The following is a 15,737-nucleotide window of genomic DNA, read 5'->3' as shown; positions in this document are numbered from 1 at the left end:
CTCGCTTGAGCCCAGGAGTTGGAGGTTGCTGTGAGTTGTGATGCCATGGCACTCTACCCAGGGGGACAGCTTGAGGCTCTGTCTCAAAAAAAAAAAATGCCTATGGGTTGATGGTAGGCTATGTGCCACCAGTTTGAGACTCTATGTTCAAGGCCCTTTTTTTTTTTTTTTTTTTTTGGAGACAGAGTTTCACTGTGTCACCCTTTGGTGGAGTGCTGTGGTGTCACAGCTCATAGCAACCTCAAACTCTTGGGTTTAAGCTATTTTTTGCCTCAGCCTCTTAAGTAACTGGGACTACAGGAGCCCACCACAATGCCCGGCTATTTTGTTGTTGTTGTTGTAGATGTCATTGTTGTTTAGCAGGCCCAGGCCGGGTTCGAACTTGCCAGCCCCCATGTATGTGGCTGGCTCCCTAACCACTGAGCTATGGGTGCCAAGCCTTTTTTTTTTTTTTGAGACAAAGTCTCACTGTGTTGCCCAGGCTAGAGTGCTGTGGTATCATAGCTCACAACAACCTCAAATTGTTGGTCTCAAATGATCCTCCTGCCTCAGCCTCCCAAGTAGATGAGACTACAGGCCCCCCTTTACCACACCAGCTAGTTTTTCTATTGTTAGTAGAGACAGGGGTCTCAGTTTGGCTCAGGCTGATCTCAAACTCCTGAGCTCAAGCAGTCCACCTGCTGTGGCCTCCCAGAGTCCTGGGATTATAGGCGTGAACCACTGTGCCTGGCCTGCATTCAAGGCTCTTAAAAGCAAAGATCTAAGCTCCCTGCCTCAGGATGGAAAAAGAGGGTCAGCTTGCCTGGGGTAACCTTGGATCTCTCACCACCCCAGCCTTCACCTTCTTCGATCCCAATGACCCGGCATGCCAGGAGATTCTGTTCAACCCCCAGACCACCATCCCAGAGCTGTTTGCCATTGTGCGCCAGTGGGTGCCTCAAGTCCAGCACAAGATAGATGTCATTGGCAATGAGGTAAGAACACTTGGGAAGCTGGAGAGGGCAGGGGACAGGGTTTCCCATATGTCTGGGTAATCCTCCCTGGTCCTCTGGTACTGGCAGATTCTGCGTCGAGGCTGCCACGTGAATGATCGTGATGGGCTGACGGACATGACCCTGCTCCATTATGCGTGCAAGGCTGGGGCCCACGGAGTTGGTGAGGGCCCAAACCCCCATAAGCCCTTAACCCTAGGCTTCCAGAACCAACACCCTCAAAACCACCAAGAACACCTGCCTCATCTGGAACCTGCAGCCTAGGATCCCAGAGTGCAGTCTCTGAGACCCAGGGCCCTCCTCATGCATTGTGCCCATTCTCTGAAGGTGGGTTCCGAGATGACCCAGGTTATTGTGCAGGGGACCCTGCTGCGGCCGTGCGCCTCTCACAGCAGCTGCTGGCCTTGGGCGCTGACGTGACCCTGCGCAGCCGCTGGACCAACATGAATGCGCTTCACTACGCAGCTTACTTCGATGTTCCCGACCTCGTACGCGTGCTGCTGAAGGGCGCAAGGCCACGAGGTGAGGAGGAGGGATCAGGGTGGGAGGAGACAGGACCCACAGGAGGAAGGAGGGCTGGAAAGTGGAGGAGGATGCTGTGTGTGTGTGTGTGTGTGTGTGTGTGTGTAGGGTGCAAAGACCTGGGTGACGGAGGTGGAGACCAGGGTGAGAGGGCCAGGATGTGGAGTGATGGGACAGAACTGAGGCCTGGCTGGGAGGGGAGAGGGGACTGGGATCCGAGGAGATAGTGAGGAAGCAGGCAGGAGGTGTGGAGGGAGATGGGGCTCAGTGTCCAGAACCCCAGGGAATGTCAGCCTAGGTGGGAGGGGAGTGGCCAAGGAGTGAGGTGGGAGCGGGGTTCTGGTGCGAAGGCTGTGGGGCCTGCAGGTTAAGAGATGAACCTGAAGGTCTGAGGAGGGCTGGGGTCTTGCTGGTGCTCACCTGTAACTCTCCTCCTGCCCACTGCTAGTGGTCAACTCCACGTGCAGTGACTTCAACCATGGCTCAGCCCTGCACATTGCTGCCTCCAACCTGTGCCTGGGTGCCGCCAAATGTTTGCTGGAGCATGGCGCCAACCCAGCACTGAGGGTACGTCTACTGTGGTCCAGTCCCCCATTCTCCTCCCCTGTCCTTCCTTCCCTCAAGTGGGCCTCTGCAGGGGACAAGCGTCACCTGCATTTCTCAACTTCCCAAATATTACAAATACCATCTGTACGTCCAACAAATGAAATAACAGTAGAAATTTAGTTAGTGTCCATTATATGTCTGGTGAAGTCTATGATAAGCCCATTTTACAATGGGGAAACTGAGGCAAAGAGATTGAAGGATTTTCCAGGGTCATCCAGCAAGGAATATCTTTTCTTCCAATTCTGGCTGACCTGGTGGCTGTGTGTAGACAGCATTTCAACATCGCAAAGACAGTCGAGTTAGGCCCTCTATGAAAGAGAGGGTTGAGCTGCTCATAAACTCAGTATGATTTTTAACCCCCAACCCATCCATTACCAGGTCCCACCCCCAACACCAGTTATTCTCCAACATCCCAGGCATGAATATCTTGGGGGGAACATGGTCTGTGCTCCTGAGACCTTGCCTCTCCTCACTTCCCGTTGTCCGGAGCTTGGCCCCTCATCCTGTACTTACCACAGGAGTTCGTTGTCAGTGTCCTCCCACTTGGCCTCATACAGGGTTGGGGTCCTTAGGCATAGCCTCCCTGAGGGTGTGACCTAAAGCCCTGAAGTCAGACCCTCACTCCCTGTTGGCTCTACCCTCAGTCCCACCCTCTATCACAGTGATTCTAAACCTTCCTAATGCCGATAACTTTTAGTACGGTCCAAAGGGGTCACTATCCACAGGTTGAGAACCACTGCTCTAACACCTTACACATCCCCAGCTCAGGCTCTCAGGGGTGGACTTCCTGGGGATGTGGTCTGCATTTGAACACCCCGCACTTCTTTTTATTTCTATGTTGGCCCAGGGTATGACCTAGTTCCTACCCTGCTTCACCCAGACTCAGGGTCTCCAGGGACATGGTCTCCATGTCACTGTGGCCTGTGCCTCTGAGTCCCCACCCCCTCTCTTCCCACTGGCCTGCAGAATCGAAAAGGACAGGTGCCTGCAGAGGTGGTCCCAGACCCTATGGACATGTCCCTGGACAAGGCAGAGGCAGCGCTGGTGGCCAAGGAGCTGCGGACGCTGTTGGAGGAGGCTGTGCCACTATCTTGCGCCCTCCCCAAGGTTACGCTACCCAACTATGACAACGTCCCAGGCAATCTCATGCTTAGTGCACTGGGCTTGCGCCTGGGAGACCGTGTGCTGCTGGATGGCCAGAAGGTCAGGGACTGGGGGTCTATGTGTGTGTGGTGGGGGAGGGCGTAGTACTCAGCCCCCTTTCCCTCCAAACTGGGTCCTTGGGCTGAGTACAGGCTGTCGCCTTTGCCTGCCTGCCCTCCCAGTCATTCATTCACACAGTACTTTATTTCATCAAATAATTAGTCTTGGGTACCTCTTCTGAACCTCACCCTGTGCTGAGCTCTTGGTTAGGGGGAGAAACAGACCTATCATCTGACAGTCCAGGGGAGAAACAGACCTATCACCTGACAGTGATGGCCCAGAGTAGTCATGGCTGTGGGGAGGCACAAGCAGAGGGATCAGCATGGTTCTGTGACTCCTCTGGGTCAGGTGGTCCCCAGTTGGGCCTTACCTCCACTCTCAGGGCAGTCACGACTTTGACTAGGAAAGTATACACTGGAGTGACTGGGTATGAGGGAGGAGGCACCCAACTTGAGGTTAAGGAGGAGCAAACCAGGAGAAGAAAAGGAGAAAGGGGTCTTAGGTATGGGAGCAGGTGAAAGACCTGAAGGGCAGAGAGAATCTTCCACCATTCAGGCATTCCATCCTGGGCTCAGTCTGTCCTTTGGGACAGAGGGCTGTGTCAGGCCCTGTCTGCATTAAGCTCCACTTGTAATGAAGGAGAGACAGGTAAGAAGGTAAACTTGTGGTTAAGATAATTTCTGGTAGCAATAAGAGCTATGAACTCATTAAATGCCTGGATTAGGAAACTGTCCCTGGCTGAATGTAGGGGTACTTTTAGCTGGGGTGTTCTGGGAAGGCTTCTCTGAAGAGGTGATGTCCAAGCTGAGATGGGACGGAGCTCACCCTGCAGGGATAAGGAAAGAGGAAGCAGGTAGGGAGGCCCACAAGTGGGAAAGGGCAGTGAGACCAGAGGAGGGCAAGGTGGAGAGTCAGCAGGGCCTGGGTCACACCAGACTTGCAGGCCACTGGAAGGAATTAGGATTCTGTTTCTTGTGCAGTGAGAAACCATAAAAGTCACTAATGCTTCCTAATCATGAGTTTTCATGCATTAGCCCCATTCAGAAAGCTTTTCATACATGATCTAATCAAATCCATCAGACAGTTATGAAAAAGAGATGGGTTGACTCTTTTCATTTTCCAACCCTGAAGATTATAAGAGGCTCCAAGAGGTGAAACCCTTTGCCTTGAGATATGTAATACCAATCTCTGCCCCTCAGAGAAGCAGCATGGTGCAGTGTTTATGAGCTCAGGCTCTGGTGTTTGCTAAGGTAATCTCAGCGTTGCCACTTAAGGGCTATGAGACCTGGGCCAGTGGTTCCACCTCTCTGGGCATCAAGTTTTCCATCTGTAAATGGAGATAATAATGGCACCCACCTAGGCAGGTGCAGTGGCTCATGCCTATAATCCTAGCACCCTGGGAGGCCAAGGTGGGTGGATTGCCTGAGCTTAGGAGTTTGAGGCAAGAGGATTGCTTGAGCCCAATAGTTTGAGGTTGCTGTGAGTTGTGACACCACGGCACTCTACCAAGGGTGACATAGTGAGACTCTGTCTCAAAAAAAAAAAACCAAACCAGATCAGGCATGTGGGCGGTGCCTGGAGTAGGGCGCCAGCCCCACATGCCGGAGGTGGCAGGTTCAAACCCAGCCTTGGCCAAAAACTGAGAAAAAAAAATAGTACCCACCTCAGAGGGTTGCGTGAGGTTTAAGTTAATTAAAATGTGTCAGGCCCTTAGAACAGAGGCTGGTGCATACAAACTACTCTTTTTTGCCAGGTACTGTTCTAATCCCTACATCTGCCCTCTGAAGCTGGGCATGAATTTGCCCATTTATAGACAAGGAGCTGAGGCACTGTGGGTAAATGAGCCCTCACACAGTAACAGTAACTACACTCACCAAAGGCTCACTGCCCCTAGGCAACTTTACATGTATTAAAAATGTTTCCACCAGGCAACTACCCCTGGGGTGGGTTGGTTTCCCCCATTTTGCAGATGAAACTGAGGCCCAGCAAGTCCCCTGACCAAAGTTACAGCCTAATAATGGCCAACACTTGCTGATTCCTTCCTTAGTACCAGGCCCTGTTCTGAGGGTTTTGTTTTGTTTTGTTTTTTGAGACAGAGTCTCACTTTGTCACCTTCAGTAGAGTGTGTGTCATAGCTCACAGCAACCTCCAGCTCTTGGGCTCAAGTGATTCTCTTGCCTCAGCCTCCTAAGTAGCTTGGACTATAGGTGCCTGCCACAATGCCTGGCTATTTTTAGAGACGGGATCTCGCTGTTGGTTAGGCTGGTGTTGAACTCATAAGCTCAGGCGATCCACCCACCTCAGCCTCCCAGAGTGCTAGGATTACAGGCATGAACCACCATGCCTGGCCTTGTTCTGAGGGTTTTAATTTCTTCCCCACAGCCCTGTCCCAAAGACCTTCCTATTATGGTAGAAATGGCCTATATCTGCCATGCAGTTAAAGCAGGGACAAGGTGGGTTGACACCTGTAGCTCATTGGCCACATACACTAGGGCTGGTGGGTTTGAACCCGGCCTGGGCCTGCCAAACAACAATGACAACTCCAGCAAAAAAATAGCCAGGTCTTGTGGTGGGCACCTGTAGTCCCACCTACTTGGGAGGCTGAGGCAAGAGAATCACTTGAGCCCAAGAGTTTGAGGTTGCTGTGAGCTGTTATGCCATAGCACTCTACCAAGGTCAACATAGTGAGACTCTGTTTCAAAAAAAAAAAAAGTAGGGACAGGCTACATTGACTGTTGAATGCTTGACATTTGGCTAGTGTGACTGGGGAAATGACTGTTTAATTCCGTTTACACTTAAATTGTCTTATGTGGCTGGTTACTATTTACTGTATTTGTTAAGGCAGCTCCAAAACAATCTTATAAGGTGGGAATAATTTCTGTTTCCATTTCAAAAATAAGAAAATTGGCCAGGCATAGTGGCTCATGCCTGTAATCCTAGCACTCTGGGAGGTCAAGGCAGGAGGATACCTTGAGTTTAGGAATTCGAGACCAGCTTGAGCAAGAATGAGACCCCCATCTCTACTAAAAAAAAAAAAAGAAAGAAAAAAAGAAAAACAACAACAACCAACCAACCAACCAACCAAACAAAAAACCTAGCCAGGTATGGTGGTGCATGTCTGTAGTCCCAGCTGCTTGGGAGCCTGAGGCAGGAGGATTGTTTGAGCCCAGGAGTTTGAGGTTGCTCTGAGCTATGACACTACAGCATTCTACTCAGGGTGACATAATGAGACTGTCTCAAAAAAAAAAAGAAACAAAGATTAGGAAATTTAAAAAAAAGATAAGGAAATTGAGCCCCAGAGAGGTAAGTCATTTAATCAGTAATGGTGATGTCTGGTCTGAGATTTGAGCCCAGGGCTCCCTCATCCACCCCATCACGCTGCCTGTGTGCTGGTGATCTGTCACGGCCTCCCAAGTCCCCTTCCCAAGCCATGTCATATCCTCCCTTGTCTTCCCAGACGGGCACACTGCGGTTCTGTGGGACCACAGAGTTCGCCAGCGGCCAGTGGGTGGGCGTGGAGCTGGATGAACCTGAGGGCAAGAATGATGGCAGCGTTGGGGGAGTCCGGTACTTCATCTGCCCTCCCAAACAGGGTCAGTCCCACCTGGGGTCCAAGAGGGGTGGGGGTGGGGTCCACTCAGTAGTTCTGATGCTGCTGTGGGGATGACGGGCTGGGGGCTGAGGGCAGGGCTGAGGGCAGAGGCTTGGACAACACCAAGCCTAAGCTCTGTTCCCCCAGGTCTTTTTGCCTCTGTGTCCAAGATCTCCAAGGCGGTGGATGCACCCCCCTCCTCTGTTACCTCCACACCCCGGACTCCCCGAATGGACTTCTCTCGTGTCACTGGCAAAGGTCGCAGAGAACACAAAGGTCAGAGAAAGGAGCTCTAGGGGTGGGACAAGCCAGTCTTGGCAATATTTTGTCGGTCACTTAGCTTCTATGACTCCGTTTCTGCTGAGGCCCAAACTCCAGTTGTAGAAGACAAACTCAGTTTCTGACTTCTCTGATTCAGATTCTCTTTTGGCTCAGTCTAGGCCCCACCTGGTTCTTAGAATGGCCTGTGGGTTCCCAGCCTTTTGTAACTTAGTTTCCCCTCAGGCCCAAGGTTTTCCCCCAATTTTAGGAAAAAAATCTGGGGAGTCCTGGCTTTTGTGACTAATTTACTCACAGACCCAATTCCCCCTTCATTTTAGGACAGTTTCTGGGTTCCTGACTTCTGACTTACTTTCTCCTTTGGCCTCTCTATACTCAGCACTGAGAAAAGATTGGGGTTTTCTAGGTTCTGTGACAGTTTCTCCTCAGGCCAAAAGCCCCCTGCCCCCAGTTCTCTGGCATCTGGGATTCAGTGTTCCTTTAAGCCAATCCCCCACCACACTCCACATTCTGGGAAAGTCTCTGGAGTTCCTCTCATATGAGCCAGGACAGGGTTTCTGCTTTGGGGCTTTCCAAGTGGCATGGAGTCCCCAAGCTGGCATCTGGGACTCTACTCCTACCCACAGCCTCTGTACCCTCTACTGTTAGGCAAGAAGAAGTCCCCATCATCCCCATCTCTGGGCAGCCTGCAGCAGCGCGATGGAGCTAAGGCTGAAGTGGGAGACCAAGTCCTTGTGGCAGGCCAGAAGCAGGGGATTGTGCGCTTCTATGGCAAGACAGACTTTGCTCCAGGTGAGGATGTGGACCCGGGGCTGAGGGGGCAGGCAGGGCCTGGAGGCATCCTAACATCCTTCTGCTGCAGGTTACTGGTATGGCATTGAGCTGGACCAGCCCACGGGCAAGCATGATGGGTCTGTCTTTGGTGTCAGGTACTTCACCTGTCCCCCTCGGCATGGGGTCTTTGCACCAGCATCCCGCATTCAGAGGTGAGTCTGAACTTTGATTCCTAGCCCAACCACACCACTCCAAGCCCTGATTCCCTTTAAGGTGGTCTCCTCCTCTTGGGCCAGCAGGACAATATGGATACCCCCCTGCCCAACCCAGCTGTCCTCATAGGCCCCTAGGGCACAGGTCTCAATCAGACTCTGGCCTCTCGTGGCTCTGACTTCTCCCATTCCCTGTGTTTCCTCAGGATTGGTGGATCCACTGACCCCCCTGGGGACAGTGTTGGAGCCAAAAAAGTACATCAAGTGACAAGTGAGTTGGAGGGTAGGGGCTGGGGACCGGGGATGGAAGATGAATGGTCATGGGTTTACAGGCACATACTGGTGACAGAGTGTTTGGTATTTAACTGAGGATACAAGGTCCAGGAAAATGATGTGATAGGGTTCCAAAGAGAATAGATTTCAAAGGGAAAGTTAACAACGAGGCTCTTTGGGAACATGGGGGTGAGCAGATGTTGGGGACAGGGTGATTACTGGAGGACATGGCAGGTATTTTTTGACAAGAGGTCCAGATGGGCATTGGGAATCCAGGTAGGTATTGGGGACATGGATAAGAGTCTGGATGGGTATTGAGGACACAGGTGGGTCTGTCATCACCTCACCTGAGCCCCTATCCTCCTCTTCAGTGACGCAGCCCAAACGCACCTTCACGACAGTCCGGACCCCAAAGGACATTGCATCAGAGAATTCTATCTCCAGGTGTGTGGCTGACCCATCCCCTCTTCTGTGGGATGTCCAGGCAGAGGCAACCACAAAGGCAGTTGAACACAGGGGTCAGGAACTCTGGTGAGGGCTAGAGAGAAAGGTTAGGAAAACTTGTGACAGGACCAGGCACAGTGGCTCATGCCTGTAATCCTAGCACTTGGGAGGCCGAGGCAGGTGGATTGCCTGAGCTCACGAGTTTGAGACCAGCCTGAGCCAGAGCAAGACTTTGTCTAAAAAAATAGCTGGATGTTGTGGCAGGCACCTGTAGTCCCAGCTACTTGGGAAGCTGAGGCAAGAGAATCACTTAAGCCCAAGAGTTTGAGGTTGCTGTGAGCTATGGTGCCACAGCACTCTACCAAGTGCAACAAAGTAAGACCCTATCCAAAAAAAAAAAAAAAGGAAAACTTAATGACTAATAAGCACACCCAGAGGGCGGTGCATGTGGCTCAGTGAGTAGGGCGCCAGCCCCATATACCGAGGGTGGCGGGTTTGGACCCAGCCCTGGCCAAACTGCAACCAAAAATAGCCGGGTGTTGTGGTGGGCGCCTGTGGTCCCAGCTACTCAGGAGGCTGAGGCAAGAGAATTGCCTAAGCCCAGGAGTTGGAGGTTGCTGTGAGCAGTGACGCCACAGCACTCTACTGAGGGTGATAAAATGAGACTCTGTCTATAAGAAAAAAAAAAAAAGCACACCGAGAAATAGCCTTTAGAGTGTAGGGCCCATACTGGATCCTGGTGACTTCACTTTTAGAGGGCAGGTAAAGGAAGCAGAACACTCTCCACTCCACATGAACCTAAAAATGCACAGCTAGAGAGAGAAGAGGCAGAATCCAGAAAGGTCAAATTGTAAGCATGAGGGACAAGCTGGGGGTGATGGATCCAGATGTTCTTATAGCCTGCATCAGAGTATGACCCAGGTCTCCTTTTCAGGTTGCTCTTCTGCTGCTGGTTTCCCTGGATGCTGAGGGCAGAGATGCAGTCTTAGAGGCCCTGGATACCTGACAGAGACAGAGTCCCTACTAGCATCTCCTGACACAAGGAGCCCCTAAGTCACCCTGCGATAGAGATTCCCAGTAACACATTGAGAGTAGAGATCCCCCATTAGCCAGCCCTCAATCACTGAGGCCCCATTATTAACAGATTCCCCCATCATAACCCCCCAAATACAGACCCCATGTCACCAGAACAAAGATTCCCTGAGTAGCACTTCAGGCTAGTCCCTATCCCCAACCTCTCAGAGAAGAACCCCAAATTAATTGATTTCCACATCACCCCCAAATGATGGTGACCCTCTCCACATGATGCTCCACACAGAATATTCTTGAGTCACTCATCACTTACCAGAAACCCTCCCATAAAAAGATCTCTCCCAAATCCTTTTGAAATAAACATAGGTCACACCTCTAGAGCAACAGATCTTCAAGTCATTATCCCTGTTTAACATCAGTCCCCTTGAGATGTCATGAACCCATGGTCACCCCAAAGCCCTTATACTCCAGCCTAGCATTCAGCTACTTCCTCCATTAACAAGACCTTTTTTCTTATCCCAAAATAAGAGAGCCACCTTAACTAGTCCACTGTCATCCCTAATTTACAGATACCAAAACAGTCCTGGAAGTGCTAATTACAGGACCCCCAAGTCTTCCTATCCTCTGTACCCTTGAGAAACCCCCAGTGCCTTGTATGAAGCCCACCCCACAATAGCCCACAGCTCCTGTGCTGTTGAGGCTCCCAGAAAATTCTCTATTTTTTAAGCAATGACTTTGGGGGACCCCAAAATTTAGAGGCCCCATTTGAGGACTCGGGATTCCAAACCCCAGAGTACTTATATCCCAAATTCCCCTATGCCCTCAAGTTCCTACAGCACCTAGAAAATCTCAAGGCCCTCACTCCCAGGACCCCTAAATCTTAGAATCCCCAAATCCCCAGGGAATCCCAAATTTTCAAATCCAATCCCAAGCCCTTAAGAAACCAAATTATCAGGTCTTGTGCCTGGGATGGAGGAGACTGAAGTCAAGAGATGAATTCCAGACTCCCAGGGCACCTCAAGCCCTATTATTCACAGGCACCAGGATACCCCAAACAGGAATTCCCATCCCTGGAAACTGCAGAACTTCAATACCCTGAGTCCATGGATCTCAATACACCCAAATTCCAAGAGTCTCAGCCCCAAGAGAATCCCAACTGTTAAAGCCTCCATGTTTAATACATGGATGTCCCCAAGGCCCTGAGGGGATCCCAAATTCTGGAGCCCCATTTCAATCTATATTCTGGTCACTGGCCCCAAAGGACCTTACAGCACCTGGGCCAGAGCAACAGCCCAAGGGAGAACCTGAAGGCCAAGGGGGTCCAGGGCAGATCTGGGGCCCAGACCACCAAGGACAGCTCACAACTGCCCCTTCACTGCATGTCCCCAAACAGCATGACTCCTGACCTCTTCAATAAAGACGTTTCTATGGCCTATCAGTGTCAGGTCATTGGGGGTTTCAGTCTTGTCTCTGTACCCTTTGCTGGGGGAGGGTGGGAGAGGAAGTACTCTGTCAGTCTCGCCTTCCTGAGGCATGGACATAGAACAGCCCTGCGGAAAGTCCCTCAAACAGCCCCTCTGGCGTCCTTCCCGCGGCCGCCTTGACTGCCCCTCCCATCTGGACCAGCTCCCCGTTAGACGGGCTAAGTTCTGGCGCCCTGATTGACAGGTGCCAAACGAAGATTCCATCCGGCGGTAGCTCAGAGGCCGGGAAGCACCGCTTATCCGCAGGGAGGGTGGAGGGGGCGGACGAATACGGCGCTAGGGCGCCGATTGGGTGGAAGGCAGGCCCTTAAGGCCGCTGAGGTTTCCCATTGGCCTGAGGACTTACGTCAGTAATGTTGGCCGGAAGTGGCTGGAGGGGGGATGGAAGTATTGAATTTAGAAATTGGAGGGGACACTGGTTTACGGTCAGTTTTGGGGGTGACCCGGGCAGAGATGGTTGTCTCGGAGGGCTGAGAGCGGGGATCCGGAGAAGCTCAGCGTGGGGTCCAAGGAGACTTTAAGAGTGCAGTCCTGAGAGACTCAGAGGCAGGGTTCTGAGAGGTTCAAGGAGAGAAAAAGATTTGAGGGGAGTCAGGCTCGGGGCTAAAGGGCTCAGGACGCTGGAGTGAAAGGGGATTGTGGAAGGGAAATCTGAGGGGCTCCAGAGTGAGGTACCCAAGGAGGCTGAGGGTGGACATGTCTGAGGATGCTCAGATTGGGGGACCAAGGATGCTCAGAACGAGGGGTCTGAAAGGGCCTGAGGCCGGGGAAGGGCTCGTGGCGGGGCTGAGTGTTGTTAGAGAGCGGGGATCGTGGTTGTGGGTGTGAAGAGGGGTCTCTTAAATGATTAAGGTGTTTAAAAGGGCTCTGGAGTGCAGGCCTGATGGGTAAGTGTGGAGTTTTTGAGAAAGGCTCCTTGTGTGGGGCCAGAGTATATTCTCAGAGGATTGAGAGGGAGGTTGTTAGTTTGATGGGCCCTTGGTGGGCAAAGTTTTGGAGAAGTAGTCTGGGTGCTCACTGTGTTGGGGCATGGAGCCTGGGGGCTCGCTGTGTGGCTTTTGAGACGCTGAGAACTCAGGTTTTAGAGACAGTGAATTTCACTGCTGAGGTGAGTCCCTGGCTGGTGATGGGGTGGAAGGCTGCATCCTGGGCTTTGGATGGGAGGCTGAGTGACTTCAGTGTCCTCTTCTCCACAGGACTGGGTACAAGGAGTTGGTGTCGATGGAGGAACAGGACTCCAGGGTCCCAGCCCTGGAACCATTCAGGGTGGAGCAGGTTATCAGGAATGGGGGTGCAGAGGGTGAAGGTGGGGACTAGTGGGTGGGAGGTGGGGTGGGATAGGCAAGCTGACTCCTGGGTTCATGGGTTGGGACTGCCCCCTCCCTCTTACCCTCAGAGTCCACCTTTACTTCTACCCTATCCCAGAATGGGCACTAGTTCCTTAACTTCAGACTGCAGCCTGACATCTTGAGCCTCTCCAGAGGGAGTGTTTGCTCAGCGATGATATGGTCCTGTGTGATTGGAAGGGCCACACCTTCAGGGGGCTCTCTCTATCCTAGGCACCACCTGTAATCTACTATGTCCCTGATTTCATTTCCAAGGAAGAGGAGGAGTATTTGCTTCGACAGGTGATCTCAGTACCCTTCTGGTCTGTTTTTCTCCCTCTTGCCATATCTCTCCCCAACCCTGGCCCCAAGACACAGGTGGGCTTTGGGGCTAAAGGCCTCCCCAGGAAGGAAGGCAAACAACAAAATCCAACATTACCCAGAGAATGGTTCCCACAGACAATGAGATGATCCATTTCCACCCCAGGTAAAGGCCTCTGTTGGCCTGGGTGGGAGAATTATGGAAGGGTCCTGAAAAAGGAGTGCCCCTATCTCCATCTCCTAGGTTTTTAATGCCCCAAAGCCAAAGTGGACCCAGCTCTCTGGGAGGAGGTTACAGAACTGGGGTAAGTATCCCTGGCTGAGGGCATGAGTGATTCTGGGGTGTGAGCTAGAGCAGGGGGCCCAGGTACAATAATCTCAAGAACATTTTGGGAGGTTTCCTGAAGGTACATGGGGTCACAATGGACATTGAGATTTTGAGGGGTCAGTAGAGGTCCTGAGGAGTTAGGATTTTCCTTATGAGTTGGGAGTATCTGAAAGAATCCAATGGTGAAGTTAGAGAGCCTTTGAAGGGTCCAGTGGTCCCTGAGGGGGTCAGGGTTCTTTCAATCATTGGGATGTCCCTAAGGGGGGCTCCAGGCACCATGGGGGAGCCCTCAGAATGCTGTTGCCCTCCCCAGGTGGGCTCCCCCATCCTCGGGGAATGGTTCCTGAGCGGCTACCCCCATGGCTCCAGCGCTACGTGGACAAAGTATCTGACCTCCGACTTTTTGGGGGTCTCCCAGCTAACCATGTCCTTGTGAACCAGTATCTGCCTGGGGAGGGCATCATGGTAACTGCATCTACTCTCCCCAGCCCCCTCAGTAACTGCCTCCCCGCAGACCTTTGAGACATCACAGGGCAAGGATTCTTGTTTGCCCTCCCTCACACTCATCAAGCAGCCACACACCCCAAGCAGGCGCTCACCTCCCTGTCCCCAGCTTGGGGGCCCCCCTTTAGCCTAAAGGGTAGGGGGTATGGACTCCTGCCCTGCCCAGCCCTGGTGCCTACTCCCCAGCCCCATGAGGACGGACCACTGTACTACCCAACTGTCAGCACCATCAGCCTGGGCTCCCACACTATACTGGACCTCTACGAGCCACGGCAGCCAGAGGATGATGACCCTATGGAACAGGTGAGCCAGAGATGCTATCCCAGCCACTTGTACTTGACATTTCACCCACCTTTGAGGTACACCTGATATCCTCCCAGACACCTTCCTCTGTCCCTATAGGGTATACCTGCCTCCTAGATGCCCAGCCCATCTGCTTTCAGGATATCCTGTATACCATGATTCCACAGACACCCCAGTGCCCCAACCTGCTGAGTAGATGCCCCTGATCTCCTGACCCCACATGCTCAGAGTGTTCCAACTGCCCAGTTCACATGCAGGGCTCCACGGTACTCCAGCATATGCTCTGACCTCAGATACCCCAAGTGTTCCCCAGCATCCTCCTGGATGTCCTGACTCTGTCCCCTGCATAGACTTCCTGCCACTCCAGTAATGTGATCTGTAGTGCCAGACACCTAGATTCTCCTTGGACCCTTGACACATGACTTGCTGTTCAGGGACCCTGCCAGCACCTTCTCTGACTTCTTTCTCTGAGTGATGCATTTCTGATGCTTCAGTGTTCACAGAAACTCCCCTGGATACCCTGACCAGTTCCTTCTTGGAGCTTCCCCTCTAGCCTTATGTACTCCTGGGTACGCCAGCACCCCCCACCCCCACCCCCCGTGCTAGCATCCTGTAACATTCTGATGTCCTTGGGTGTGCCACTCCCACTAACCTCTGCCTTGCTGTCCTCCCCAACCTGGTTTCAGCCATGCCCTCTCAGCTGGCTCTGCCTGAGTTTCCTAGGGACTGCTGGTCTCTTGGTCCCAACCCCAGCTCTTGGGAGATCCCAGCTGCAGCTCCTCCACCCCATTCCCTTATCTGCTGCCTAGTTCCTGCCTCTCTGAGGGCCTGCTGTCCCACCTCCTCGCTTCCCTGGCAGCCTAGACCCCAGGATCCACCAATTTTCACTCCTGAACCACCAAAGCCTTGATCCTTGGGAATGTGTTTGCTCTTTAGCCTTTGTTCTTGGGGACTTGTTGACCCTTGTCCCTGACCCCCCAAAGCCTGTGACCTCTCACCTCTCCCCCCACACCTGACTTCTGGAGACCCACTGACCATCAACCTGCCCCACAGCCCCGGCCCCCACCCCAGCCCACTACCTCGTTGCTGCTGGAACCTCGAAGCCTGCTGGTGCTCCGTGGCACCGCCTACACGCGCCTCCTCCATGGCATCGCAGCCACCAGCATAGATGCACTCGATTCCACCTCCTTGCCATCCAATGCAGCTGCCTGCCCATTGGCAAGGCCTGGGGCTTGCCTGGTCCGCGGCACCAGGGTCTCCCTGACTATACGCCGTGTACCCCGCGTGCTGCGCGCTGGCCTTCTGCTCAGCAAGTGACCACCAGGCTTCTGGCACCCATTCGGATTCCCGGGTTCCTGCCCACCTTGGGTCTGGCATGCTGTGACCTTGGAACCCTGGGGTGGAGGCAGCTCCCTGCGTTATTTATTTTCTCAGTGTAACTTTGTGGGAACCAAGAAGATCCCATTCCAAATAAACCAAAAATATCTTTCCTTGGTTTTAGTGGGTTTTTTTGGTTCCTGAGGGGTACCACATCTGGACCATA

At 52.6% G+C, this 15,737-nt stretch overlaps 2 protein-coding genes across 4 annotated transcripts in view; both read left to right on the top strand.

Moving 5' to 3' along the window:
• Positions 1-11,362, top strand: part of CLIP3 (CAP-Gly domain containing linker protein 3) — a 17,065-nt gene extending 5,703 nt beyond the window's left edge. The window contains exons 2-13 of the mRNA XM_012809158.1: positions 835-974; positions 1,062-1,155; positions 1,353-1,514; positions 1,963-2,081; positions 3,087-3,323; positions 6,781-6,916; positions 7,063-7,191; positions 7,843-7,986; positions 8,057-8,180; positions 8,387-8,451; positions 8,825-8,897; positions 9,832-11,362. Coding sequence (XP_012664612.1) covers positions 835-974; positions 1,062-1,155; positions 1,353-1,514; positions 1,963-2,081; positions 3,087-3,323; positions 6,781-6,916; positions 7,063-7,191; positions 7,843-7,986; positions 8,057-8,180; positions 8,387-8,451; positions 8,825-8,897; positions 9,832-9,886 — 1,478 coding nt within the window. The 3' untranslated portion in view covers positions 9,887-11,362. The remainder of the gene's footprint in view (positions 1-834; positions 975-1,061; positions 1,156-1,352; positions 1,515-1,962; positions 2,082-3,086; positions 3,324-6,780; positions 6,917-7,062; positions 7,192-7,842; positions 7,987-8,056; positions 8,181-8,386; positions 8,452-8,824; positions 8,898-9,831) is intronic.
• A 418-nt stretch (positions 11,363-11,780) lies between these two features.
• Positions 11,781-15,689, top strand: ALKBH6 (alkB homolog 6). 3 transcript variants are annotated; one of them, XM_003796113.3, is made up of 7 exons: positions 11,781-11,838; positions 12,610-12,688; positions 12,973-13,041; positions 13,304-13,364; positions 13,701-13,852; positions 14,078-14,194; positions 15,248-15,689. In XM_003796113.3, exons 1-7 carry the CDS (start codon positions 11,795-11,797, stop codon positions 15,509-15,511), a joined length of 786 nt encoding a protein of 261 aa, XP_003796161.2. In that variant the 5' UTR covers positions 11,781-11,794; the 3' UTR covers positions 15,512-15,689. The 3 variants fall into 3 exon arrangements, with proteins under 3 accessions (XP_003796161.2, XP_012664611.1, XP_012664610.1); XM_012809156.2 differs by having other exon boundaries at positions 11,795-12,521; XM_012809157.2 differs by lacking the exon at positions 15,248-15,689 and having other exon boundaries at positions 11,786-11,838; positions 14,116-14,178.
• The last annotated feature ends 48 nt before the right edge of the window (positions 15,690-15,737 follow it).

This window comes from Otolemur garnettii, unplaced genomic scaffold (genome assembly GCF_000181295.1).
Source record: "Otolemur garnettii isolate 467f Iridium unplaced genomic scaffold, OtoGar3 scaffold00100, whole genome shotgun sequence".
Taxonomy (NCBI): domain Eukaryota; kingdom Metazoa; phylum Chordata; class Mammalia; order Primates; family Galagidae; genus Otolemur; species Otolemur garnettii.
This window is presented reverse-complemented; position numbering and strand designations above follow the sequence as displayed.